The sequence below is a fragment of the Elephas maximus genome, chromosome 8 (assembly GCF_024166365.1).
Source record: "Elephas maximus indicus isolate mEleMax1 chromosome 8, mEleMax1 primary haplotype, whole genome shotgun sequence".
Classification (NCBI taxonomy): Eukaryota; Metazoa; Chordata; class Mammalia; order Proboscidea; family Elephantidae; genus Elephas; species Elephas maximus.
In genome coordinates this window covers 779,294-804,005 of record NC_064826.1, presented here as the reverse complement: position 1 = coordinate 804,005, position 24,712 = coordinate 779,294, and the positions used below count along the sequence as shown (strand labels likewise).

At 55.9% G+C, this 24,712-nt stretch overlaps 2 protein-coding genes across 2 annotated transcripts in view; one reads left to right on the top strand and one right to left on the bottom strand.

The window, feature by feature from the left end:
- Nucleotides 1–955: 955 nt before the first annotated feature.
- Nucleotides 956–22,404, bottom strand: ZNF467 (zinc finger protein 467). Its single transcript, XM_049894542.1, has 9 exons — nucleotides 22,374–22,404; nucleotides 20,240–20,345; nucleotides 19,824–20,007; nucleotides 19,194–19,515; nucleotides 17,601–17,669; nucleotides 7,671–7,787; nucleotides 6,813–6,938; nucleotides 6,452–6,533; nucleotides 956–2,621 (listed from the first exon to the last, which is right to left on the bottom strand). Exons 1-9 carry the CDS (start codon nucleotides 22,402–22,404, stop codon nucleotides 1,367–1,369), a joined length of 2,292 nt encoding a protein of 763 aa, XP_049750499.1. The 3' UTR covers nucleotides 956–1,366.
- The window catches only part of LOC126082095 (SCO-spondin-like), a 43,905-nt gene continuing 41,595 nt past the window's right edge, over nucleotides 22,403–24,712 (top strand). The window contains 6 exon segments of the mRNA XM_049894541.1: nucleotides 22,403–22,452; nucleotides 22,578–22,754; nucleotides 23,063–23,145; nucleotides 23,254–23,442; nucleotides 23,619–23,863; nucleotides 23,947–24,046. Coding sequence (XP_049750498.1) covers nucleotides 22,403–22,452; nucleotides 22,578–22,754; nucleotides 23,063–23,145; nucleotides 23,254–23,442; nucleotides 23,619–23,863; nucleotides 23,947–24,046 — 844 coding nt within the window.

Sequence of the window (24,712 nt, the reverse complement as noted above, 5' to 3'; positions counted from 1 at the left end):
TCTTCCAAGGTGCTTCTGGGTGATTTGATCTTTTGGTTACCAGCCAAGTTTGTAACTGCTTGTATTACCAGGGACTCCCAAAACTCTTCAGCATGTGCTAACCCAAACAACCCAGTGCCATCGAGTCGATTCCAACCCATAGCGACCCTATAGGATAGAGTAGAACTGCCCCATAGTTTCCAAGGAGCGCCTGGTGGATTTGAACTGCCGACCCTCGGGCTAGCAGCTGTAGCACTTAACCACTACACCACCAGGGTTTCCTCAGCATGTGCTAAGGCCTCCCCAAATTCCCTCTTGTCTCTAGGCCACTCCTGCACCTGGCCTCAGGGCCATTGCAGACCCAATCTGCCCTGATCTCAGCCTCCATTGGGCTTCTTGTTCCTTGGGTCTTAAGCTAGGAGTTCCTTCATCTACAAGCCTCCCTCCACCTTTCCCAAACAGGTGCTTGCCCTCACCCCACTCCTCCAGGCCCTCGGGGCCTGCCCGCCACAGCTGGTTCAGTGTGCACTCTGCAAGGGCAGGGTCCTGCCTGTCTGTCTCTCTGTCACAAAGCAGGCGCCCAGAACTACTTTCTAGGGTCGTTTTTGGTGATTATGATGTTGGAAATGGGAAAGGCCTTAGATCTCATCAAGACCAGCCCTCTGGTGGTACTAGGGAGAAAATAGAGGCCCAGGGAAATGAGGCCTCAGTTATCCATCCCACCTGAGGGGAGGAGGCTCACACTCAAGCCTTGTCACCCAGGTCCAATAGGCTGGTCACTGCCCAATGGCCAACCCCAGCTTTCCCACCTGCCAAGGCAGAGAAAGTCACTGACTTCTGACCATCTGTCAGAGAGTGTGTTGTTGGGAAGTGTGATGTGAAGGCGACCTCCCTCCACCATTAAATGCATTTCATCGTCCTCAAGCTGCCAGGCAGGTGGCAGTGGCATCCGTGGCGGTGGGAGACAGAGTCATGTGCGGTGGAGAGGAGGGACTTCCTCCCTGACCAATCTAACAGCTCAGGACCGTCTGATTTTACCTTTAATAAACCTTAAATACATAGATAACCATTTTCCCGCCCCCTGTTGATGGGGGCTGGGAGGAGATAAGAAGCAGACAAAAGAAGTACCAGTCCACCCCAGCAGGAGAGGCCAGGAAAGGGTCTGCCTTCTGAAAGGCTCTCTGGGTGGTGGGTCTTCCAAGAGGCCTGAGCTGTTCCCAGCAATGTTAACCCTTACGTTGTCCTTGTCACAGAATGCCAGAAGCGGGTGTCCCTTCCAGACGCTCCCCTCCCCAGGCAAGACAGGCTTCAGAGCGAGGTTTCTAGACCTGTGTGCAAACATGGCGGGGGGGGGGGGCCGGGGAGGATGTCTGGGAAAGAAAGAGGCTCAGAAGAAGAGGGAGGGCTGCGCCCCTTCCTTGGCAGTGGGCCAGGCCGGGGCAGCGTCGGAGGCCGCGTGGATGGCCTCCACAGAGTGTACTCGCTGGTGCCGAACCAGGTGTGTCTTGCGGCTAAAGCTTTTGCCGCACTGTGCGCAGGAGAAAGGGCGGGAGCCCGTGTGGATGGCCTGGTGGCGGACCAGATTGGTTTTGGAGCTGAAGCTGCGAGCACAGATGGCGCAGGAGTGGGGCCGGCTGCCCGTGTGCACTGCCTGGTGGCGGACCAGGTGCGACTTGCGGCTGAAGCGGCGGCCGCATTGCCCGCAGGCGAAGGGCCTGGCGCCGCTGTGGGCCCTGGCGTGCGCCGCCAGATTGGGCCGCGAGCCGAAGATGCGTCCGCACTGCTCGCAGGCGAAGGGCCGCTCGCCCGTGTGCACTCGCAGGTGCCGCGCCAGGTGCTGCCCGTGGGCAAAGTCGCGCCCGCAGTTCGGGCAGGAGAAGGGCCGCTCACAGGCCAAGGGCACCGGGTCGGAGGCGGGGTCCGCGGGGGTGCGCTCTCGACGGTGCGGACACTGGTGCGCAGCGAGACTCTTGCAGCCGAAGCTGAAGGCGCAGTCTGAGCCCGAGAGGGGCCGGGGGGCGAGCAGGGTCGGGGACTGAGCCTCGTGCACCCGCTGGTGCCGCGCCAGGTGCTGCCGATGCGTGAAGCTGCGGGAGCAGCGCGCGCACGGGTAGGGCCGCTCCCCGGTGTGGATGCGCTGGTGGCGGATCAGGTGCGTCTTCTTGCGGAAGCGCTTATCGCACTCCGCGCAGGGAAAGGGCCGCTCCCCCGTGTGCGTCTTCTGGTGCGCGCCCAGGTGGATCTTCTGGCTGAAGCGCTTACCGCACTCGGAACACGGGTAGGGCCGCTCACCCGTGTGCGTGCGGAGGTGGCGGGTCAGGTGCGCCTTCTTAGTGAAGCGCTTGCCGCACTCGGAACACGGGAAGGGCCGCTCCCCGCCGTGGCTGCGCTGGTGCAGCAGCAGGTGCGCGCGCTGAGCGAAGCTGCGGCCGCAGTCAGAGCAGGCTCGTGGGCCTTCGCCGCGGTGCAGCCGCAGATGCAGCCTCAAGGTCACCCGATCCCGGAAGCGCCGCTCGCACTCTCCGCAGCCAAAGGGCTTCTCAGGGTCCCAGGCCCACCTGGACAGAGCAAACCCATCCGGCGTCCCTGGCTCCAGCTTACACGTGGTGGCCAGAGGTCCCAGATCGGGTGCGGGGAGAGAGCTGGGGAGGAAGGACAGATGCTCAGGCCATTCGACCTCCGCTTTGGCCTCCTGATCCTCATCCTCCACCTTCACCTTCCGAACCATCCACTGGTCCCCTGAAGAGGCACAAGGAGAGCAGTTTAAAAGGACCGGTGCCCCTGCCCACCCAGCCTGGGCTCCCGGAGGACTGCAAGGCGCCCGGGCATAACCAAACCGGAGGTCCTCCCTCAGCTGTCTTTCACTGCAGCCTGTGACCCTGGTGAGCACTCCAGGCCCTTCCAGGGCTGACAGGCTCCCAGATGGGGCACCTGGATGTTGCTCAGGCTCAGCCTTCAGGCTCCCCTCCTGGGTCACATCCCCCTTGTGGGTGCCTGGCCCACCTTTCCAGCCTACTCCTTCTAGAAGCACAGCATTTCAGGCACCTGGCGAAGCCCACAGATGGCTGCAGCTCCAGCGGGTTCAACATCAAGACTTAGAGCTTCCCAACCTTCCCCAGGGACTTCACCATTAGGGCTGAGTCTCACCTGGAGGTCCTCCTAGCTCTTCCTCCAGGCAGCCCCCAGGTCCCTTAAACAACCCCCTGCTGCTGCTCCTTTCATTCCAGCTTCTACAGCCAGGTGGGAAATTCCAGTTTAGGAGAAGGAGTTCTTATTTACAGGGCTTGGGGAACCAGTGAAGGTTCTCCTGACACACCTGGCTCTGGAGAAACAGAAAGGCCCCAGGGTAGGTTTCGGTGGCTTGGCTCAAGGAGCTCAGCCCCACTCTACCCCCCTACCTCTGCCCCCTTCTGACTCTGCAATGGCCCAGCCAACAGGAAAGAGCTCAGAGCCCAGCATCCAGTGTCCACCTGGAACTCCCTTCTGACATTACCCAGCAGAAGGGAGTCACTTCACCTCTTTGAGCTGCGTTTCCTAGTTTGTTTAGGTGTAAAAGTTGGACTACAGTCTCAGTTCCTAAGCCTGGTATCTCATCGTAACCTCCTGGGAAACGTCTACAAAATGTTTCTTTGGGGCCGGACCCACAAGTCTGTTCTCTCTTTTAAGCTCCCAGAGTGATTGCTGTTTGAGAACCATCGAGCATAATGATCTGAGTTTCTGTTGGCCATAAATGTCCATGACAGGCCTGAGCCTTGACTGCATTACACGGGGACATCACAATTAGATCTGCTCCAAACAACTGTCCACTTGTCATTTTATTATTCATGGTGGTTAGTTGTTGTTAGTTGCCAATGAGTCGATTCCAGCTCATGACAATCCCAAGCGTGCAGAGTAAAACTGCTCCACAGGGTTTTCAAGGTTGTAACCTTTCAGAAGCAGATCACCTGGTCTGCCTTCGAGATGCCCCTGGGTGGATTCCAACTGCTAATTTTTCTTCTAGTAGTCGAATGCATAACCATTTGTGCCACCCAAGGACTCTTTATCTTTCTCTCTCAGAGCGGTTGGAGGGTTGAAACCACCAACCTTTCAGTTAGCAACCAAGTGCTTACCCACTGTCCCACCAGGGCTCCTTAGTATCTGTATTTTTAAAAAACCAAACCAAACTCATTGCCATTAAGTCGATTCCAACTCATAGCGACCCTACAGGAAAGAGTAGAGCTGCCCCATAGGGTTTCCAGGGGTCAGCTAGTGGATTCAAACTGCTGACTTTCCAGTTAGCAGCCAAGCTCTTAACCACTGTGCCAACAGAGTATATACTATATATCGTTCTGTTGTACATAGGGTTGCTATGAATCAACTCGAAGGCAACTAACAACAACAATATACATATAGGAGCTCTGGTGGCGCAATGATTAAGCACTCGGGTGCTAATTAAAAGGCCAGAGGTTCAAACCTATCAGCAGCTCTGTGGGAGAAAAGACCTGGCGATCTGCTCCCATAAAGATTACAGACTAGGAAACCCTGTGGGTTTGTTCTACCCTGTTCTACAGGGTCACTACGAGTCAAATCGACTTGATGGCATGCAACCACATATTCTATAACATCGCCATATCATGGTGTTGTTAGGTGCTGTCAAGTCGGTTCTAACTCATAGTGACCCTACGTACAACAGAATGAAACACTGCCCGGTGCTGCACCATTCTTACAATCATTGCTATGTTTGAGCCCATTGTTGCAGCCAATGCCATAATTCAAAGGCACCAATTTTTCTTCGGTCTTCCTTATTCATTGTGTTCAGCTCTCACATGCATATGAGGTGGTTGAAAACACCCTGGCTTGGGTCAGGCACACCTTAGTCCTCAAGGTGACATCTTTGCTTTTCAACACTTCAAAGAGATCTTCTGCAGAAGATTGGCCCAATGGAATATGTTGTTTAACTTCTTAACTGCTGCTTCCGTGGGTGTTCATTGTGGATCCAAGTAAAATGAGATCCTCGACAATTTCAATCTTTTCTCCATTTATCATGTTGTTGCTTATTGGTCCAGTTGTGAGGATTTTTGTTTTCTTTATGTTGAGGTGTAATACATACTGAAGGCTGTGGTCTTTGATCTTCATCAATAAGTGCTTCAAGTCCCCTTCACTTTCAGCAAGAGAGGTTGTGTCATCTGCATCACGCGGGTTGTTAATAAGTCTTCCTCCAGTCCTGATGCCCCATTCTTCTTCATATAGTCCCGCTTCTCAGATTATTTGTTCAGAACACATATATGTATAGCTTATACTGTCTATGCATCATACTATAATACTATACTGTTTTATTTTCATTGTGCCACTCTTCCACTCAAAAACATCAATGTTGTTGTTAGCTGCCATCAAGTCAGCCCTTGACTGGTGGTGACACTAAGCGCAATGGGACTGTTGTGATTCATAGGTTTTCACTGGCCGATATTCAGAAGCAGATCACCTGGTGTCAGGGATTGAATTGTGTCCCCCAAAAATATCAGTCAACTTGATTCCCAGTATTGAGTGATTGTCCACCATTTTTTCATCAGATGTGATTTTCCTCTGTGTTGTAAATCTTATCTCTATGATGTTAATAAGGCAGAAATAGAAGCAGTTATGTTAATGAGACAGGGAGTCTCTTACTGTGTCACTTTCTGTTAGCACTTTACACTTGTGACAGGCCTCTATTGTTACTGGTTCTTTAATTCTTTGTCCTAATGCATATTAGTGTCATCAAAACTAGATTTTAGCTTCTGGACCTTGTGTTCTATTTCTTTAAGTGTCCAACAAAAGTAAGATTTGCCACCATTTTTTGTCAACTACAGATGAAACACTTGACTGCACCACTTGTCACAAACCTTCACAAGCACCATGAGGTAAGCAAACTGAGGCTCCCAAAGGTAAGGTAGCCTATGGCAGATAGCTCAGCTAGTAGGTGGGAAACAAGGGTCTATACCAGGTCTGGGTGAAGCTGGAGTCCACCTCTTCCCACTATAGCCAGCACACTCTGTACATAAACCTGTTGCCATCAAGTCAAATTCTGACTCATGATGACCCTATAGGACAGGGTAGAAGTGCTGTGACCTTTTCAGAAGTGAACTGCCACATTGCTCTACCACGGAGACCTTTTGGTTAGCAGCCAACCATTTAACCACTGCACCACCAGGGCATAGGAGCGTACATTAAAAAAACACACCAAAAAACCATTGCCATCGAGTGGATTCCAACTAGTAGCAACCCTGCAGGACAGAGCAGAACTGCTCCATAGGGTTTCCAAGGCGTGGTTGGTAGATTCTTGCCGACCTTTTGGTTAGCAGCCAAATGCTTAACCACTGCACCACCAGGGCCCCGAGGAGGAACTAGATAAGGGCTGTTGACTAAAATGACACCAATCAGGCAAACAGTGATAGGGATGGTGGTGAAGGAAGGAAGTGATGGTCAGGCTGAGATGAGGGAATCAACTGTTTGGTACCTGGATGTGGGTGTGATAGGTCCAGACAGCAGATGTGGAGTACCTGGGTGTAGAAATGTGGGATCTGGGCAAGAGGGCATGTCTGGGGAGAGACAGCGGAAGGTTATCAGTGCCATTTATCTTCCTGGAAATCGTGATTCCTGTAGTCAATAAGCATGTTGATAAAGATGGGGTGGGAATAAGGGGGGAAATTCAGATTACAGAGATTCTTTGGTGGTCCCTGCCTCTCTGATTCCCATTGTCTAGGAATCTATGCTCCCTTGGGAGTGGAGCTGAACAGCAGGAGGAGGAGCCTGAAGGGAGCAGTTCTTCTGTTGCTGGGCTCCTGACTCCACCTGGTACAGGGAGTGGGGAAACTCACCTAGGCAGGAACCCTCAGACTCAGCCTTCGGTGGTGGTGGTGGTGGTGGGGCCGCCCACCCTCCTCCACAGGGAGTCTCTCCTTGTTCTGTGTGAGCAGCCCGATCGGCCCTGGGAGCCTTGTGCCCTGGCAGAGAATAGGATACCTCAAGGACTGAGAGCCATCGTATCTGGATTGGAGGTGGGGCCTTCCCCACCAGCCAGGATCTGCCCCCATCACACCTGCAGGCTATACCCCACTGACCAGCTGGCCTCAGGCTCCCAGGCAGGGAGGCTCCCGAGGCTGTGCAGGCAGAAGAACTTCTGAAGTGTGTGTGACGGAGAAGCAGGGAAGAGCCCCTGAGGCTTACCCAAGGCTCCAGAGGGCTGGCAACCCCCAGCCCCAAGGCTATCACAGAGGCTGACAGAAGCAGAATGAGGCACCTCCTGCTTGGGTGATCCACTCTGTAGCTCTATGCTGGGAGCCTTTCTCTCAGTATCTGCTGGGCTGCCTCCCTCACCCCTCCAAACCTGGTCACAGCTCACCTCCCCAGGGGGCCCACCTCCCCAAGGGGCCCACCCACCTGAAGCCCACTCTTACTACCCTGTGTAGCAGTAAAATGTTCCTGCCTTTCAGGGCAGCTCAGGTCCTCCCCTGCCTTAACTACTCCTGCCCCTGCCCTAGCACTTACTCTCTAACAGGATTTATCAGTTATTTTACATCTGTGCTTTGCTTACTGTCTCCCTCACTAGCATGAAGCTCCTCAAAGGCAAGGATCTTTGCTTATTTGGTCACTGAAATGTTCCAGACACCTAGAACTGCACGTAGTGAGTGCTCAGATATTTGGCAAAGGAAGGAAGACTCCTCCCACCTACTTACCTGAGCAGGTACCCAGCCCTCTGTCTTCCCTGGCAGGGGACATCTGCTCCTGGGCACCACAGGACCCTTCCCCAGACTCACTCTGGGTGGCTGTTGCTGGCTGTCCCATGGAAAACCCTGTTACAGGTGGAAGGAGGGGTCCAGGTGAAGCCCCCCACCCCCATGCAGAATCGGGATCAGGGATGGGGTCTTCTCCTCTCACCCCACCCAAGAGCCTTCCCAGCCTACTCCAGAAGGACAGTGTCCCCAGCAGCATGGACAAGGGACAGCTCAAGTTCCCTAGCAGCCAGCCAGGTGTCAGCCAGTCCCCAGAATCCCGGGCAGGAGAAGGGAGAGGCACCTGGTAAGAAACACACCCACACATACCCCCCACATCCACACAGAAGGGCGAGGTGCGTGGTGAGAACCACACACATGCACACACACATGCATACTCACACGCACAGAAGGGAAAGGTCCCCACTGAGAACCACTCACACGTGTGTGCACACACATGTGAGCGTACTCACACACAAGAAGGGAGAGATCCCCCGTGAGAAACACACACTTGCATGCACAGACACACATACACATATTCGCATGCACAGAAGGAAAAGGTGCCCGGTGAGAACCACACACACATACACACACACACAGAAGGGAAAGGTACCCAGTGAGAACCACGCACACATGCACACTCACACACACATACAGAAGGGAAAGGTGCCCAGTGAGAACCACACACACATACACACACTCACAAACACACACATACAGTAGGGAAAGGTGCCCGGTGAGAACCACGCACACACACACACACACAGAAGGGAAAGGTGCCCGGTGAGAGCCACGCACACATGCACACTCACACACACATACAGAAAGGAAAGGTGCCCAGTGAGAACCACACACACATACACACACTCACAAACACACACATACAGTAGGGAAAGGTGCCCCATGAGAACCACACACACATACACACTCATGCACACACAGAAGGGAGATGTGTCTGGTGAAAACCCCACACACATGCACACTCACACACACATAGAAGGGAGAGGTGTCTGGTGGAAACCACACACACATGCACACTCACACACACACAGAAGGGAGAGATGTCTGGTGAGAACCACACACATGCACACTCACACACAGAGAAGGGAAAGGTGCCCAGTGAGAACCACACACACGTGCACACTCATGCACACACACAGAAGGGAAAGGTGCCCAGTGAGAGCCACATACATGTGCATGCACACACACATACATGTGCATGCACACACACATACATGTGCACACACACACAGAAGGGAGGGGCACCCAGTGAGAACCACACACACACACTCACACACACAGAAGGGAAAGGTGTCTAGTGAAAACCATGCACACTCACACACACACACAGAAGGGAAAGGTGCCCGGTGAGAACCACACTCACGCACACACACACAGCAGGGAAAGGTGCCTGGTGAGAACCACACAAACATACACACTCTCACACACACAGAAGGGTGAGGTGTCTGGTGAAAACCACACACACATGCACACTCACACACACATATAGAAGGGAGAGGTGTCTGGTGAAAACCATGCACACTCACACACACACACAGAAGGGAAAGGTGCCCAGTGAGAGCCACACTCACGCACACACACAGAAGGGAAAGGTGCCCAGTGAGAACAACACTCACACACACACACAGAAGGGAAAGGTGCCCAGTGAGAACAACACTCACACACACACACAGAAGGGAGAGGTGTCTGGTGAAAACCACACACACGTGCACTCACACACACATATAGAAGGGAGAGGTGTCTGGTGAAAACCATGCACACTCACACACACACACAGAAGGGAAAGGTGCCCGGTGAGAACCACACTCATGCACACACACAGAAGGGAAAGGTGCCCGGTGAGAACAACACTCACGCACACACACAGAAGGGAAAGGTGCCCGGTGAGAACAACACTCACGCACACACACAGAAGGGAAAGGTGCCCGGTGAGAACCACACTCACGCACACACACAGAAGGGAAAGGTGCCCGGTGAGAACCACACTTACGCACACACACAGAAGGGAAAGGTGCCCGGTGAGAACAACACTCACGCACACACACAGAAGGGAAAGGTGCCCGGTGAGAACAACACTCACACACACACACAGAAGGGAAAGGTGCCCGGTGAGAACAACACACACACACACACACACAGAAGGGAAAGGTGCCCGGTGAGAGCAACACTCACACACACACACAGAAGGGAAAGGTGCCCGGTGAGAACAACACTCACACACACACACACACAGAGCAGGGAAAGGTGCCTGGTGAGAACCACACAAACATACACACTCACACACACACAGAAGGGAGAGGTGTCTGGTGAAGACCACACACACACACATATAGAAGGGAGAGGTGTCTGGTGAAAACCATTCACACTCACACACACACACAGAAGGGAAAGGTGCCTGGTGAGAACCACACAAACATACACACTCACACACACACAGAAGGGAGAGGTGTCTGGTGAAAACCACACACACATGCACACTCACACACACATATAGAAGGGAGAGGTGTCTGGTGAAAACCATGCACACTCACACACACACACAGAAGGGAAAGGTGCCCAGTGAGAGCCACACTCACGCACACACACAGAAGGGAAAGGTGCCCAGTGAGAACAACACTCACACACACACACAGAAGGGAAAGGTGCCCAGTGAGAACAACACTCACACACACACACAGAAGGGAGAGGTGTCTGGTGAAAACCACACACACGTGCACTCACACACACATATAGAAGGGAGAGGTGTCTGGTGAAAACCATGCACACTCACACACACACACAGAAGGGAAAGGTGCCCGGTGAGAACCACACTCATGCACACACACACAGCAGGGAAAGGTGCCTGGTGAGAACCACACAAACATACACACTCTCACACACACAGAAGGGTGAGGTGTCTGGTGAAAACCACACACACATGCACACTCACACACACATATAGAAGGGAGAGGTGTCTGGTGAAAACCATGCACACTCACACACACACACAGAAGGGAAAGGTGCCCAGTGAGAGCCACACTCACGCACACACACAGAAGGGAAAGGTGCCCAGTGAGAACAACACTCACACACACACACAGAAGGGAAAGGTGCCCAGTGAGAACAACACTCACACACACACACAGAAGGGAGAGGTGTCTGGTGAAAACCACACACACGTGCACTCACACACACATATAGAAGGGAGAGGTGTCTGGTGAAAACCATGCACACTCACACACACACACAGAAGGGAAAGGTGCCCGGTGAGAACCACACTCATGCACACACACACAGCAGGGAAAGGTGCCTGGTGAGAACCACACAAACATACACACTCTCACACACACAGAAGGGTGAGGTGTCTGGTGAAAACCACACACACATGCACACTCACACACACATATAGAAGGGAGAGGTGTCTGGTGAAAACCATGCACACTCACACACACACACAGAAGGGAAAGGTGCCCAGTGAGAGCCACACTCACGCACACACACAGAAGGGAAAGGTGCCCAGTGAGAACAACACTCACACACACACACAGAAGGGAAAGGTGCCCAGTGAGAACAACACTCACACACACACACAGAAGGGAGAGGTGTCTGGTGAAAACCACACACACGTGCACTCACACACACATATAGAAGGGAGAGGTGTCTGGTGAAAACCATGCACACTCACACACACACACAGAAGGGAAAGGTGCCCGGTGAGAACCACACTCATGCACACACACACAGCAGGGAAAGGTGCCTGGTGAGAACCACACAAACATACACACTCTCACACACACAGAAGGGTGAGGTGTCTGGTGAAAACCACACACACATGCACACTCACACACACATATAGAAGGGAGAGGTGTCTGGTGAAAACCATGCACACTCACACACACACACAGAAGGGAAAGGTGCCCAGTGAGAGCCACACTCACGCACACACACAGAAGGGAAAGGTGCCCAGTGAGAACAACACTCACACACACACACAGAAGGGAAAGGTGCCCAGTGAGAACAACACTCACACACACACACAGAAGGGAGAGGTGTCTGGTGAAAACCACACACACGTGCACTCACACACACATATAGAAGGGAGAGGTGTCTGGTGAAAACCATGCACACTCACACACACACACAGAAGGGAAAGGTGCCCGGTGAGAACCACACTCACACACACACACAGAAGGGAAAGGTGCCCGGTGAGAACCACACTCATGCACACACACAGAAGGGAAAGGTGCCCGGTGAGAACAACACTCACACACACACACAGAAGGGAAAGGTGCCCGGTGAGAACCACACTCACGCACACACACAGAAGGGAAAGGTGCCCGGTGAGAACCACACTCACGCACACACACAGAAGGGAAAGGTGCCCGGTGAGAACAACACTCACGCACACACACAGAAGGGAAAGGTGCCCGGTGAGAGCAACACTCACACACACACACAGAAGGGAAAGGTGCCCGGTGAGAACAACACACACACACACACACACAGAAGGGAAAGGTGCCCGGTGAGAGCAACACTCACACACACACACAGAAGGGAAAGGTGCCCGGTGAGAACAACACTCACACACACACACACACAGAGCAGGGAAAGGTGCCTGGTGAGAACCACACAAACATACACACTCACACACACACAGAAGGGAGAGGTGTCTGGTGAAGACCACACACACACACATATAGAAGGGAGAGGTGTCTGGTGAAAACCATTCACACTCACACACACACACAGAAGGGAAAGGTGCCTGGTGAGAACCACACAAACATACACACTCACACACACACAGAAGGGAGAGGTGTCTGGTGAAAACCACACACACATGCACACTCACACACACATATAGAAGGGAGAGGTGTCTGGTGAAAACCATGCACACTCACACACACACACAGAAGGGAAAGGTGCCCAGTGAGAGCCACACTCACGCACACACACAGAAGGGAAAGGTGCCCAGTGAGAACAACACTCACACACACACACAGAAGGGAAAGGTGCCCAGTGAGAACAACACTCACACACACACACAGAAGGGAGAGGTGTCTGGTGAAAACCACACACACGTGCACTCACACACACATATAGAAGGGAGAGGTGTCTGGTGAAAACCATGCACACTCACACACACACACAGAAGGGAAAGGTGCCCGGTGAGAACCACACTCATGCACACACACACAGCAGGGAAAGGTGCCTGGTGAGAACCACACAAACATACACACTCTCACACACACAGAAGGGTGAGGTGTCTGGTGAAAACCACACACACATGCACACTCACACACACATATAGAAGGGAGAGGTGTCTGGTGAAAACCATGCACACTCACACACACACACAGAAGGGAAAGGTGCCCAGTGAGAGCCACACTCACGCACACACACAGAAGGGAAAGGTGCCCAGTGAGAACAACACTCACACACACACACAGAAGGGAAAGGTGCCCAGTGAGAACAACACTCACACACACACACAGAAGGGAGAGGTGTCTGGTGAAAACCACACACACGTGCACTCACACACACATATAGAAGGGAGAGGTGTCTGGTGAAAACCATGCACACTCACACACACACACAGAAGGGAAAGGTGCCCGGTGAGAACCACACTCATGCACACACACACAGCAGGGAAAGGTGCCTGGTGAGAACCACACAAACATACACACTCTCACACACACAGAAGGGTGAGGTGTCTGGTGAAAACCACACACACATGCACACTCACACACACATATAGAAGGGAGAGGTGTCTGGTGAAAACCATGCACACTCACACACACACACAGAAGGGAAAGGTGCCCAGTGAGAGCCACACTCACGCACACACACAGAAGGGAAAGGTGCCCAGTGAGAACAACACTCACACACACACACAGAAGGGAAAGGTGCCCAGTGAGAACAACACTCACACACACACACAGAAGGGAGAGGTGTCTGGTGAAAACCACACACACGTGCACTCACACACACATATAGAAGGGAGAGGTGTCTGGTGAAAACCATGCACACTCACACACACACACAGAAGGGAAAGGTGCCCGGTGAGAACCACACTCACACACACACACAGAAGGGAAAGGTGCCCGGTGAGAACCACACTCATGCACACACACAGAAGGGAAAGGTGCCCGGTGAGAACAACACTCACACACACACACAGAAGGGAAAGGTGCCCGGTGAGAACCACACTCACGCACACACACAGAAGGGAAAGGTGCCCGGTGAGAACCACACTCACGCACACACACAGAAGGGAAAGGTGCCCGGTGAGAACAACACTCACGCACACACACAGAAGGGAAAGGTGCCCGGTGAGAGCAACACTCACACACACACACACAGAAGGGAAAGGTGCCCGGTGAGAACAACACACACACACACACACACAGAAGGGAAAGGTGCCCGGTGAGAGCAACACTCACACACACACACAGAAGGGAAAGGTGCCCGGTGAGAACAACACTCACACACACACACACACAGAGCAGGGAAAGGTGCCTGGTGAGAACCACACAAACATACACACTCACACACACACAGAAGGGAGAGGTGTCTGGTGAAGACCACACACACACACATATAGAAGGGAGAGGTGTCTGGTGAAAACCATTCACACTCACACACACACACAGAAGGGAAAGGTGCCTGGTGAGAACCACACAAACATACACACTCACACACACACAGAAGGGAGAGGTGTCTGGTGAAAACCACACACACATGCACACTCACACACACATATAGAAGGGAGAGGTGTCTGGTGAAAACCATGCACACTCACACACACACACAGAAGGGAAAGGTGCCCAGTGAGAGCCACACTCACGCACACACACAGAAGGGAAAGGTGCCCAGTGAGAACAACACTCACACACACACACAGAAGGGAAAGGTGCCCAGTGAGAACAACACTCACACACACACACAGAAGGGAGAGGTGTCTGGTGAAAACCACACACACGTGCACTCACACACACATATAGAAGGGAGAGGTGTCTGGTGAAAACCATGCACACTCACACACACACACAGAAGGGAAAGGTGCCCGGTGAGAACCACACTCATGCACACACACACAGCAGGGAAAGGTGCCTGGTGAGAACCACACAAACATACACACTCTCACACACACAGAAGGGTGAGGTGTCTGGTGAAAACCACACACACATGCACACTCACACACACATATAGAAGGGAGAGGTGTCTGGTGAAAACCATGCACACTCACACACACACACAGAAGGGAAAGGTGCCCAGTGAGAGCCACACTCACGCACACACACAGAAGGGAAAGGTGCCCAGTGAGAACAACACTCACACACACACACAGAAGGGAAAGGTGCCCAGTGAGAACAACACTCACACACACACACAGAAGGGAGAGGTGTCTGGTGAAAACCACACACACGTGCACTCACACACACATATAGAAGGGAGAGGTGTCTGGTGAAAACCATGCACACTCACACACACACACAGAAGGGAAAGGTGCCCGGTGAGAACCACACTCATGCACACACACACAGCAGGGAAAGGTGCCTGGTGAGAACCACACAAACATACACACTCTCACACACACAGAAGGGTGAGGTGTCTGGTGAAAACCACACACACATGCACACTCACACACACATATAGAAGGGAGAGGTGTCTGGTGAAAACCATGCACACTCACACACACACACAGAAGGGAAAGGTGCCCAGTGAGAGCCACACTCACGCACACACACAGAAGGGAAAGGTGCCCAGTGAGAACAACACTCACACACACACACAGAAGGGAAAGGTGCCCAGTGAGAACAACACTCACACACACACACAGAAGGGAGAGGTGTCTGGTGAAAACCACACACACGTGCACTCACACACACATATAGAAGGGAGAGGTGTCTGGTGAAAACCATGCACACTCACACACACACACAGAAGGGAAAGGTGCCCGGTGAGAACCACACTCACACACACACACAGAAGGGAAAGGTGCCCGGTGAGAACCACACTCATGCACACACACAGAAGGGAAAGGTGCCCGGTGAGAACAACACTCACACACACACACAGAAGGGAAAGGTGCCCGGTGAGAACCACACTCACGCACACACACAGAAGGGAAAGGTGCCCGGTGAGAACCACACTCACGCACACACACAGAAGGGAAAGGTGCCCGGTGAGAACAACACTCACGCACACACACAGAAGGGAAAGGTGCCCGGTGAGAGCAACACTCACACACACACACAGAAGGGAAAGGTGCCCGGTGAGAACAACACACACACACACACACACAGAAGGGAAAGGTGCCCGGTGAGAGCAACACTCACACACACACACAGAAGGGAAAGGTGCCCGGTGAGAACAACACTCACACACACACACACACAGAGCAGGGAAAGGTGCCTGGTGAGAACCACACAAACATACACACTCACACACACACAGAAGGGAGAGGTGTCTGGTGAAGACCACACACACACACATATAGAAGGGAGAGGTGTCTGGTGAAAACCATTCACACTCACACACACACACAGAAGGGAAAGGTGCCTGGTGAGAACCACACAAACATACACACTCACACACACACAGAAGGGAGAGGTGTCTGGTGAAAACCACACACACATGCACACTCACACACACATATAGAAGGGAGAGGTGTCTGGTGAAAACCATGCACACTCACACACACACACAGAAGGGAAAGGTGCCCAGTGAGAGCCACACTCACGCACACACACAGAAGGGAAAGGTGCCCAGTGAGAACAACACTCACACACACACACAGAAGGGAAAGGTGCCCAGTGAGAACAACACTCACACACACACACAGAAGGGAGAGGTGTCTGGTGAAAACCACACACACGTGCACTCACACACACATATAGAAGGGAGAGGTGTCTGGTGAAAACCATGCACACTCACACACACACACAGAAGGGAAAGGTGCCCGGTGAGAACCACACTCATGCACACACACAGAAGGGAAAGGTGCCCGGTGAGAACAACACTCACACACACACACAGAAGGGAAAGGTGCCCAGTGAGAACAACACTCACACACACACACAGAAGGGAAAGGTGCCCGGTGAGAACCACACTCACGCACACACACAGAAGGGAAAGGTGCCCGGTGAGAACCACACTCACGCACACACACAGAAGGGAAAGGTGCCCGGTGAGAACAACACTCACGCACACACACAGAAGGGAAAGGTGCCCGGTGAGAACAACACTCACACACACACACAGAAGGGAAAGGTGCCCGGTGAGAACAACACACACACACACACACACAGAAGGGAAAGGTGCCCGGTGAGAGCAACACTCACACACACACACAGAAGGGAAAGGTGCCCGGTGAGAACAACACTCACACACACACACACAGCAGGGAAAGGTGCCCGGTGAGAACCACACAAACATACACACTCACACACACACAGAAGGGAGAGGTGTCTGGTGAAAACCATTCACACTCACACACACACACAGAAGGGAAAGGTGCCTGGTGAGAACCACACAAACATACACACTCACACACACACAGAAGGGAGAGGTGTCTGGTGAAAACCACACACACATGCACACTCACACACACATATAGAAGGGAGAGGTGTCTGGTGAAAACCATGCACACTCACACACACACACAGAAGGGAAAGGTGCCCGGTGAGAACCACACACATGTGCATGCACACACACACAGAAGGGAGGGGCACCCAGTGAGAACCACACACATGTTCGCACAATCCAGACTTATGCCAGGTCTAAGGTGTCCGGAAGGCCTCTGGGCTCCCCTTCTGCTGGCTGCTGAGTTGTGGGAAGGCAGAAAGCTGGGCAGCCCCGTCCTTGCACCCCAGATCTCTGACTCAGGCTCACCCAGGGGGCTGAGGGCCTCAGAGGGCTGTCTCATGGTGGCCGGGCAACTCCTTCCAGGGACAGCCAAGCCTGGGGAAGAGATACTGGTATTCGGTCTTCCCAGGACACAGCCCAAAGGCGGTGTCCCCAGGTACACAGGAGGGAAATGAGGAGGAGTGGATTCAGAAATCGAAGAGACCTCTGAAGGTGGCCAAGGAGAAGCCCTGAAGTCGTTGGTGTGGTCCCATTGCCCCCCGCCCCCGTGTCTTTGTTTGGAGAAGTCCAGGAACCCATAGATTCTCTGGGGAGAAGGGGCTTCATCTTCCAGGCCCTCCAGGAGCTGAAGAAACAGGGTCCAGCAAGAAGCAGGGGATGTGGGGTCACCATTGGGCAACTTGTGGGGAAGGCCAGGAGGGGGGTCCCCGCTGAGGGTGGGAAATGACTTTTCTGCCTCAAACCACCCCTCCCCCAGGGCTCTCCCCCAGCCGGGGCTGCTGCCTTCCCCTGCGCCTCTCCCCGGCCCGCTCCCATTGCCCCGCCCCCCCAGCAGGCTCCCCCATCCCGTCTCTCCAGCAGCCGCCCCTCAGCGGGTCCCCTCTCCCGCAGCTAACTGCCCTCCCAACCCCCTGCCCCGCCCCGCGGCCCCGCCCAGCTGCTGGCGCCCCCTCCCTGGCCGCCCCCCAGCCGCCGCCTCCCTTGACCCCTCTCTCCAGGCAGTCTCGCTGGCAGCGCTCCCGCCTCCCTCCCCTCCCCGGGCTCTGGGCCGCCTTCCCTTCTTCCCCCCTCCTGGCTCTCCCTTCCCTCCCCCTCCCTTCCTCTCTCCTCCTCTTTTCCTTCCTCCCCTCCCTCCCCCTCGCTGCCTTTCTCCCCCACTCTGCTCTCCCCTCCTCCCCTCTCCGGTTTCCTTCCTTCTCCTTGGCTCTGCTCCTCTCGGTTCCCTCCCCCTCCCCGTCCCCTCCCCTCCCCCATGTCTTCCCCCTCCCCCCGAAGCCCGGCTGCGGCTCCCTTCCCCCCTGCCTCCCCAGCAGGCTCCGACTTCCCCTCCCCCTCCCTTCGTCCCCTCCCCCCTCAGTCTGCTCCCCCAAGCTGCCCCCTTGTTCCCTTGTCCCCAGCCGGGGGTGTAAAGCTCCCCGCTCGTTCTAGACCCCCTCTCGGGCCTTGTTCTCCGGCCCCTGCCTCGTCTGGAAACCCCTTTCTCCTCCCCACACCTTCCCCATTTCTGCTCTCCACTGACTTCCTCCCCTCCCCGCCAAGTTTTCTTCAGGACCAGACCCCTCCCCTCCCACCTCCCGCCTCCGTTTGTCCTCAGCCCCTCAGCGCGGAGATTCACCACCTGCCTGGGAGCCCCCAGCCCTGCCCCGGGGCTCACCTGTCGCCAGCGCGCCCCACTCCCGCCCGGCCCAACCGCCCCACCCCCGCGGCCCCGCGTTTCCTTCCCTTCGCCCTCGCTCCCCTCCTCCCCCCTCTCGTGAGACCCCTCTACTTCTCCTCGCGACCCTCCCTCTCCTTTCTGCAGACTGTCCCCTGCCTCCTCCCCCAGCCCCGCCCCGCCCCAGCCCCTGCGCTCCCCCGCGCCCGCTCCGGCCCGGTGCCCCTCGGCTCCCAGCGCCCTACCCAGGCTGTCACGGCGGAGCGGACAGGCGTGCGGTGTCAGGGGGCGCGGAGCCGTCTGCATCCCAGAGGCCCTGGCCCCACCTGGCCGGACGTCCGCGTCTCCCGCGGGACCCAGGCGCCAGGCCTCCCTCCCCGCGGTGCCTGCTCGCCACGCTGCTCGGGTGCTGACTCCAGGCACAGCCGACGGACTGACAGCTCCGAAACTTCGCGGGAGGGAGAGGAAAAGACGGGAGGGGCCGAGGAAGCGGGAGGGGTGGTGGGGAGGGCGGGTCTCCGGGACCGGATCGCCGAGGGCGGAGCGGGCGAGGTCGGCAGGTGACCCCTAGATGGACGACGCCCACGAGTGGGTGCTGGAGCCGGGAGCTGGGGGGCTGGAGCGCGGGGGTGGGGAGGGAAGCCGGGAGGAGGGTCGGGGCTGCGAGGGAGGGAGGGGTCCAGGCACCGCGAGGAGGAGCCTGGTAGAGGTGGAGGGCGGGCAGAGGGACGGGGGAGAGGGGGGGACGCAATCTGCGCGAGGGTCAGCGTCGCGGGCTTTGAATGGCGTGCGCCCGTCTAGGTGTCCTCGCCATAGGTCCCAGAAACCCCCGCCCTCCGCCCGTATCACCGCTGGACCCCCACTCAGACCCGCACCCCCTGCCTGGACTCCGGCACCCGATCTGGGAGCGGGCGGGGGAGCGGGGCCCGATGCTCTGTGGCCGGGAAGGGCGTGGGGCCCTTGTGTGGCGAGGGGTTGGAGCCAGGTGCCCTGGACAAGCCGGGCTGGAGAGGGAGGCCCCGAGTCCGGATGGAGTCGGCTGGGCTCTGGGAGGAGGCTCTGTGGGTGCGGTCGGGAGGGACTGCGGAGGGGGCTCTCGGGACCGGGAGGAGGGTCGGGAGAGGTCCCCTGGCTCGAATTTGGTTCCTCAGGGGACTCCGGGTTCGCCATCCCCAGGGTAACGCGGTTTCTGTCCGGTCCTGCGTCCAGGCAGGGAATGAGGTGCGGGACCCAGATCAGGGAGGGAGGCTCGCAGATGGCCCTGAGGGTGACCAACGCCTCTGGGCACTACCCCATTTTAAGCGTGTGGACACCGGGGCAGTCAGGGTGAAAGGCCGACAGAAGCCGCCTTGAAGGCACCTGGCAGGTGCTCAGCCGGTGGTGGCTGATGGTCAGGGCTGGGGTAGGAGGCCAAGTTCACCGCCCCCCCCCCCGTGATTGGCGGGGTCTGGGGGCAGATGAGTCATTGTGTGTGTGGGGTGAACTCCTGTGTGCAGATGTGGGCCCTGTGATGGGAGTGTGAACACATGTGAGGGCATGGGGGGAGCGTGTCAGGAGGAGAGGCTGCAAGAGGGTGTGTGTACAAGGGACTGTTTTCCAGGGAGTGTGTGTGAGTGAGCTGGTGTGTGTGAGGGAATGGGTGTGAGTGTCCAACTGTGAGTGTGTATGAGGGAGTGTTGTGAGGTGGCATTGCAGGGGCTTATTTGAGGAAATTGTTCAGGCATAAGTGCAAGGGAGCATTAAGATGTATGTTGTGTAAGGGAGTGTGTGCAGGTGTGAATACATACAAGGGAGTGTGTGCAGGTGTGAATATATACAAAGATGTGTGCAGATCTGAATATATACAAAGGAGTGTGTGCAGGTGTGAATATATACAACAGTGTGCTTGCAGGTCTGAACATATACAAGGGAGTGTGTGCGGGTGTGACTATATACAAGGGCGTGTGTTCGGGTGTGAATATATACAAGGGCGTGTGTGCAGGTGTGACCATGGTAAGGGAGTGTGTGTGAGAGAATGAGGAGTATGGGTGTTTGTATGAGGGAACAGATGTGAGTGTGCAAGGGAATATGTGAAAGCGTGGATATTGTGCGTAGATGTGAGCATGTGTGAGGGAGTATGTGTGGGTGTGAGCATGTGTAAGTGTGAACATGTGTGAGGGAGCATGTGCAGGTGTGAGTGTAGGGGGAATGTGTACAGGTGTTAGGGTGTAAGGTGTGAACATGTGCAAGGGAGCATGTTCAAGCAAGTGTTTGTGGGTGTAAGCATGTGCAAGGCAGCACGTGGGGAGATCGTGTGGCAGTGTGCATAGGTGACAGCCGAGGAGTGACTGTGGTCCCAGCCCAGGGCAGACCCTTCTCCAGGATGCTCCAGGGAGGCAGACCCTGAGGGGCTCACCTGGAGGGGGTGGGCCAGGGCAATGGTGGGCTCAGGAGAGGAAGACCCAGCCCGGCTTTGGGCTGCCTGTGGGGTGGTGAGACATGTCTTTGGGATGAGGGTTGGCGGAACCTGAGGCCCAGGTCACATTCCAGCCTGGTGTCCTTGTAGCTTGGCAGCGCCTGGTAACCGCCTGGTAACCGGATGTAACCAGGATGTCCTCATGGAGCCTGTGTTGCCCCCTCCCCACCGGATGCTGGGATTATCCCATCCGGCTCAGGGCTCAGCCATGGCCTCTGAAGGTCCCTCTGCTCCCACCTCACCACCCCAGGCACCTCTCTGGAGGCTTCTTCTATTCCCCAGCCCAGGCTCCTGGCTCTGGGTCCCGAGAGACCCTCTGTGGAGGTTGGAGCCTCCAGAGGAAAGCACCCATAGCCCACCTGTCCCTGCACAATAGCAGCCTGGCTCCTTTCCAGAACGCTGGCAGGAAAGGGGGTAGGAGGAGGCCAGAGAAAGGGAAGGGGAGGGCATCATAATGTCAAAACTTTAGGGCTGGACCCCCATGACTTGTAACCCTTCTGTGGGGCCTCAGCCTTCTTGAGAATCTAATAAAAACTATGAACTGTTTCAAAACATTGTATGCACACACAGCTTAAAAGTATTAGGGTGCCCTGAGTCCCCTGCATGTGTTACTGGAAGGTAGGGAAACTGAGGCTCAGGAGGGTGGTGACTCTTAGAGCCTCAGGGTCTGGCCTTGGCCTGGCACTCGCCCTCCTTTCTCTCTCTCTCTCACACACACACACACACACACACTCTCCCGGAAGGGCAGGATGGGGCTGCCTCCAGTGTGAGGGCCCCTGAGAGGGTTGTGGGCAGGTCCAATCTGGTTCCCGGCAGATGGTGCCAGGGGCATGCGACTGGGATAAAGCCTTCCAGCCTGAGGGCCCAGCTCGCTGCCCACCTCAGACTGACAGACTGACCACTGGACAGAGGACCTGGGTGTGCAGGCGGGGCAGTGGCCTTGCCCTCCCGAGGCCCAAGCCTCACTTACCCCCCTCATCCTCAGAGGGCAGGGGCACCATGCTGCTCCTGGCCCTGCTCTTCATGGTGGCCTGGGCACTGGCTGGCGGGTAAGCACCCCACCCCAGGCCCTCCAGCCCCCCTTCCCCAATGTTAACCCCCTCCTCAGTTAAGCACCCCCTCCTGAGATGGGACCCAGGATGGGGTAGGTGGGACAGCAAGCCCATCCCCGCAGGCGGTGGTGTGAGCAGACTGAAACTGTCTGGGTGGAGGAGTTGGTGACACCCCGCCAGGAGGACCTGGTGCCCTGTGCCAGCCTCTACCACCACCTCCGGCTGGGCTGGCTCCTGGGCCCGCCTCCAAGGACAAATGGCCGGCTCACCTCCGACCTCAGGCTCTGTCCCATCTACAGGTGAGTGGAGCACAGGCCCTGGGCTGTCTGAGGGAAGGAGCGGAGTGGGCCAGTGCCTCAAACGTGGGGCCCAGAGCAGGGGGGTGTTGTGCTGCTCCCTGGGTCTGCCATGGACCGAGGAGCTGGAATCAGGAATTGCCAGCAAGGCAGAGCAGGAGACTTGAGGGATCATCTTATCCAGACTTCTCAAGAGAATCAGGGCCAAATTAGGGTCAGAGGAGTAGAGTAGTGACCAAACCACACAGCCTTCCTTGTGGCTTCTGGGCTGGCTCTAACATCTCTTCTTCTCTGCCTGCTCCATGGCCCAGGCCCCCAGAAACCCGGCCCGCTGCCCGGACTCGTACTGTGAGGGCTTGCTGCCCAGGCTGGGGGGGTGCCCACTGCTCCCTGGGTAAGCTTAGCTGCGGGATCCTGGGTGGGGAGTCCACCCAGACCTGGGGTTTCCTGGAGCTGCCAGGCTGCACCCACCCCATGCCTGAGTCACCAACCTCTTCTCCAGCCACCACTGTCCTCGAAGGATCCAGCCCCAGTGGCCACTGCTTTGCCACAGGGCAGTGCCAGCTGTGGGCAGGTGTGGTCCATGCACCAGCAGCAAGCCTGGAGGAGTGCTGTGCCCAGGTCTGGGGGCACAGCTGGCAGGATGGAAGCTCCCAGGCCTGCATCCACTGCTCCCATCAGCCCCCCCAAGGTGGGTGCAGACCCTGTGCCTGCTCCACCCGCCCCAAGGCCCTCCTGGGGCACCCACTGTGTCCCCTGCCCACCAAGGAGCCTACACCCCCTCTTGCACCCACTCGAGAGAGGCCTGGTAGCCCCACTCATGCTCCCACCCCACAGTCAGATGCTCACAGTGGTGCCCTTCCTTAGGCAGCACCCCCACCCTAGCGACCCTGCAGCCACTGGCAGGGGCTGTGGGCCAGCTCTGGAGCCAGCGCCAGCGCCCCTTGGCCACCTGTGCCACCTGGTCTGGCTTCCACTACCGCACCTTTGACGGGCGTCACTTCCACTTCCTGGGCCGATGCACCTACCTGCTGGCGGGTGCTGCTGACTCCAGCTGGGCCGTCCACCTGCTGCCTGGGGGGCACTGCTCCCAGCCTGGGCACTGCCAGCTGGTGAGGGAAGGAGACTGGGTGGACATTGAGGGGGCTGGGTGTGGAGAGGGATCACGTTGACCCCTTCCTGCACATCTCCTGAGGTCCGGGTGACAATGGGGCCAGAGGAGGCACTGATTCAGGGTGGCAACGTCTCTGTGAATGGGGTGCTGATCTCCAAAGAGGAGTCCTGGATGCTCCATGGTAAGGGAGTGTGGGAGTCAGGGGAGGGCGCCTCGGGATGGAGGCCACTGCCCCCCACCTATCACCTCACTGCGCGACTGGGCAACTCTCTCTACCCAGCCTCTCTGACCCTGTTTCCCCCTGCTGCGCATTTGGTGCGGCCAATTCTGCCTCACGGGGACTTCTTGAGGAAGTGCCTTTGATAATGGGTGGGAAGTTTCTAGTACCAGAACCATATTCCTGGTTGGGACTCATAGGGTAAGGTAGGATCAGCAGGTACATGTGTGAGTGTGTGTGTGTGAAGTTATGGTGTGTGTGTGGTGTGAAAGTGTGTGAGGTTGTGTGTGTGTGTGAGTGCATACATGTGAGTGTGTGCATGTGTGAGGTTGTGATGGGTGTGTGAGAGAGTATGTGAGGTTGTCTATGATGGGTGTGTGTGAGGTTGTCTGTGGTGTGTGTGTGAGGTTTTCTGTGGTGTGTGTGTGAGAGGGTGTGTGTGAGGTTGTGTGTGTGCGAGGTTGTCTGTGGTGTGTGTGTGAGAGGGTGTGTGTGAGGTTGTCTTTGGGGTGTGTGTGAGAGGGTGTGTGTGAGGTCGTCTGTGGTGTACATGTGTAAGGTTGTGTTGTGTGTGAGAAGGTATGTGTGAGGTTGTGGTGTGTGTGTGAGAGGTGTGTGAGTTTGTCTCTG

Bases quoted from the DNA above. Each gene is read 5' to 3' on its own strand.
- ZNF467 (XM_049894542.1), bottom strand. From the start codon at position 22,404: ATGGTGCCCCTGCCCTCTGAGGATGAGGGGG. The intron at 6,939-7,670 runs GTAAGTAGGTGG...ATTCTCTGCCAG, and splicing joins AGGGCTGGGTACCTGCTCAG to GGCACAAGGCTCCCAGGGCC. The intron at 6,534-6,812 runs GTGAGTTTCCCC...GTCTCTCCCCAG, and splicing joins GTCTGAGGGTTCCTGCCTAG to ACATGCCCTCTTGCCCAGAT.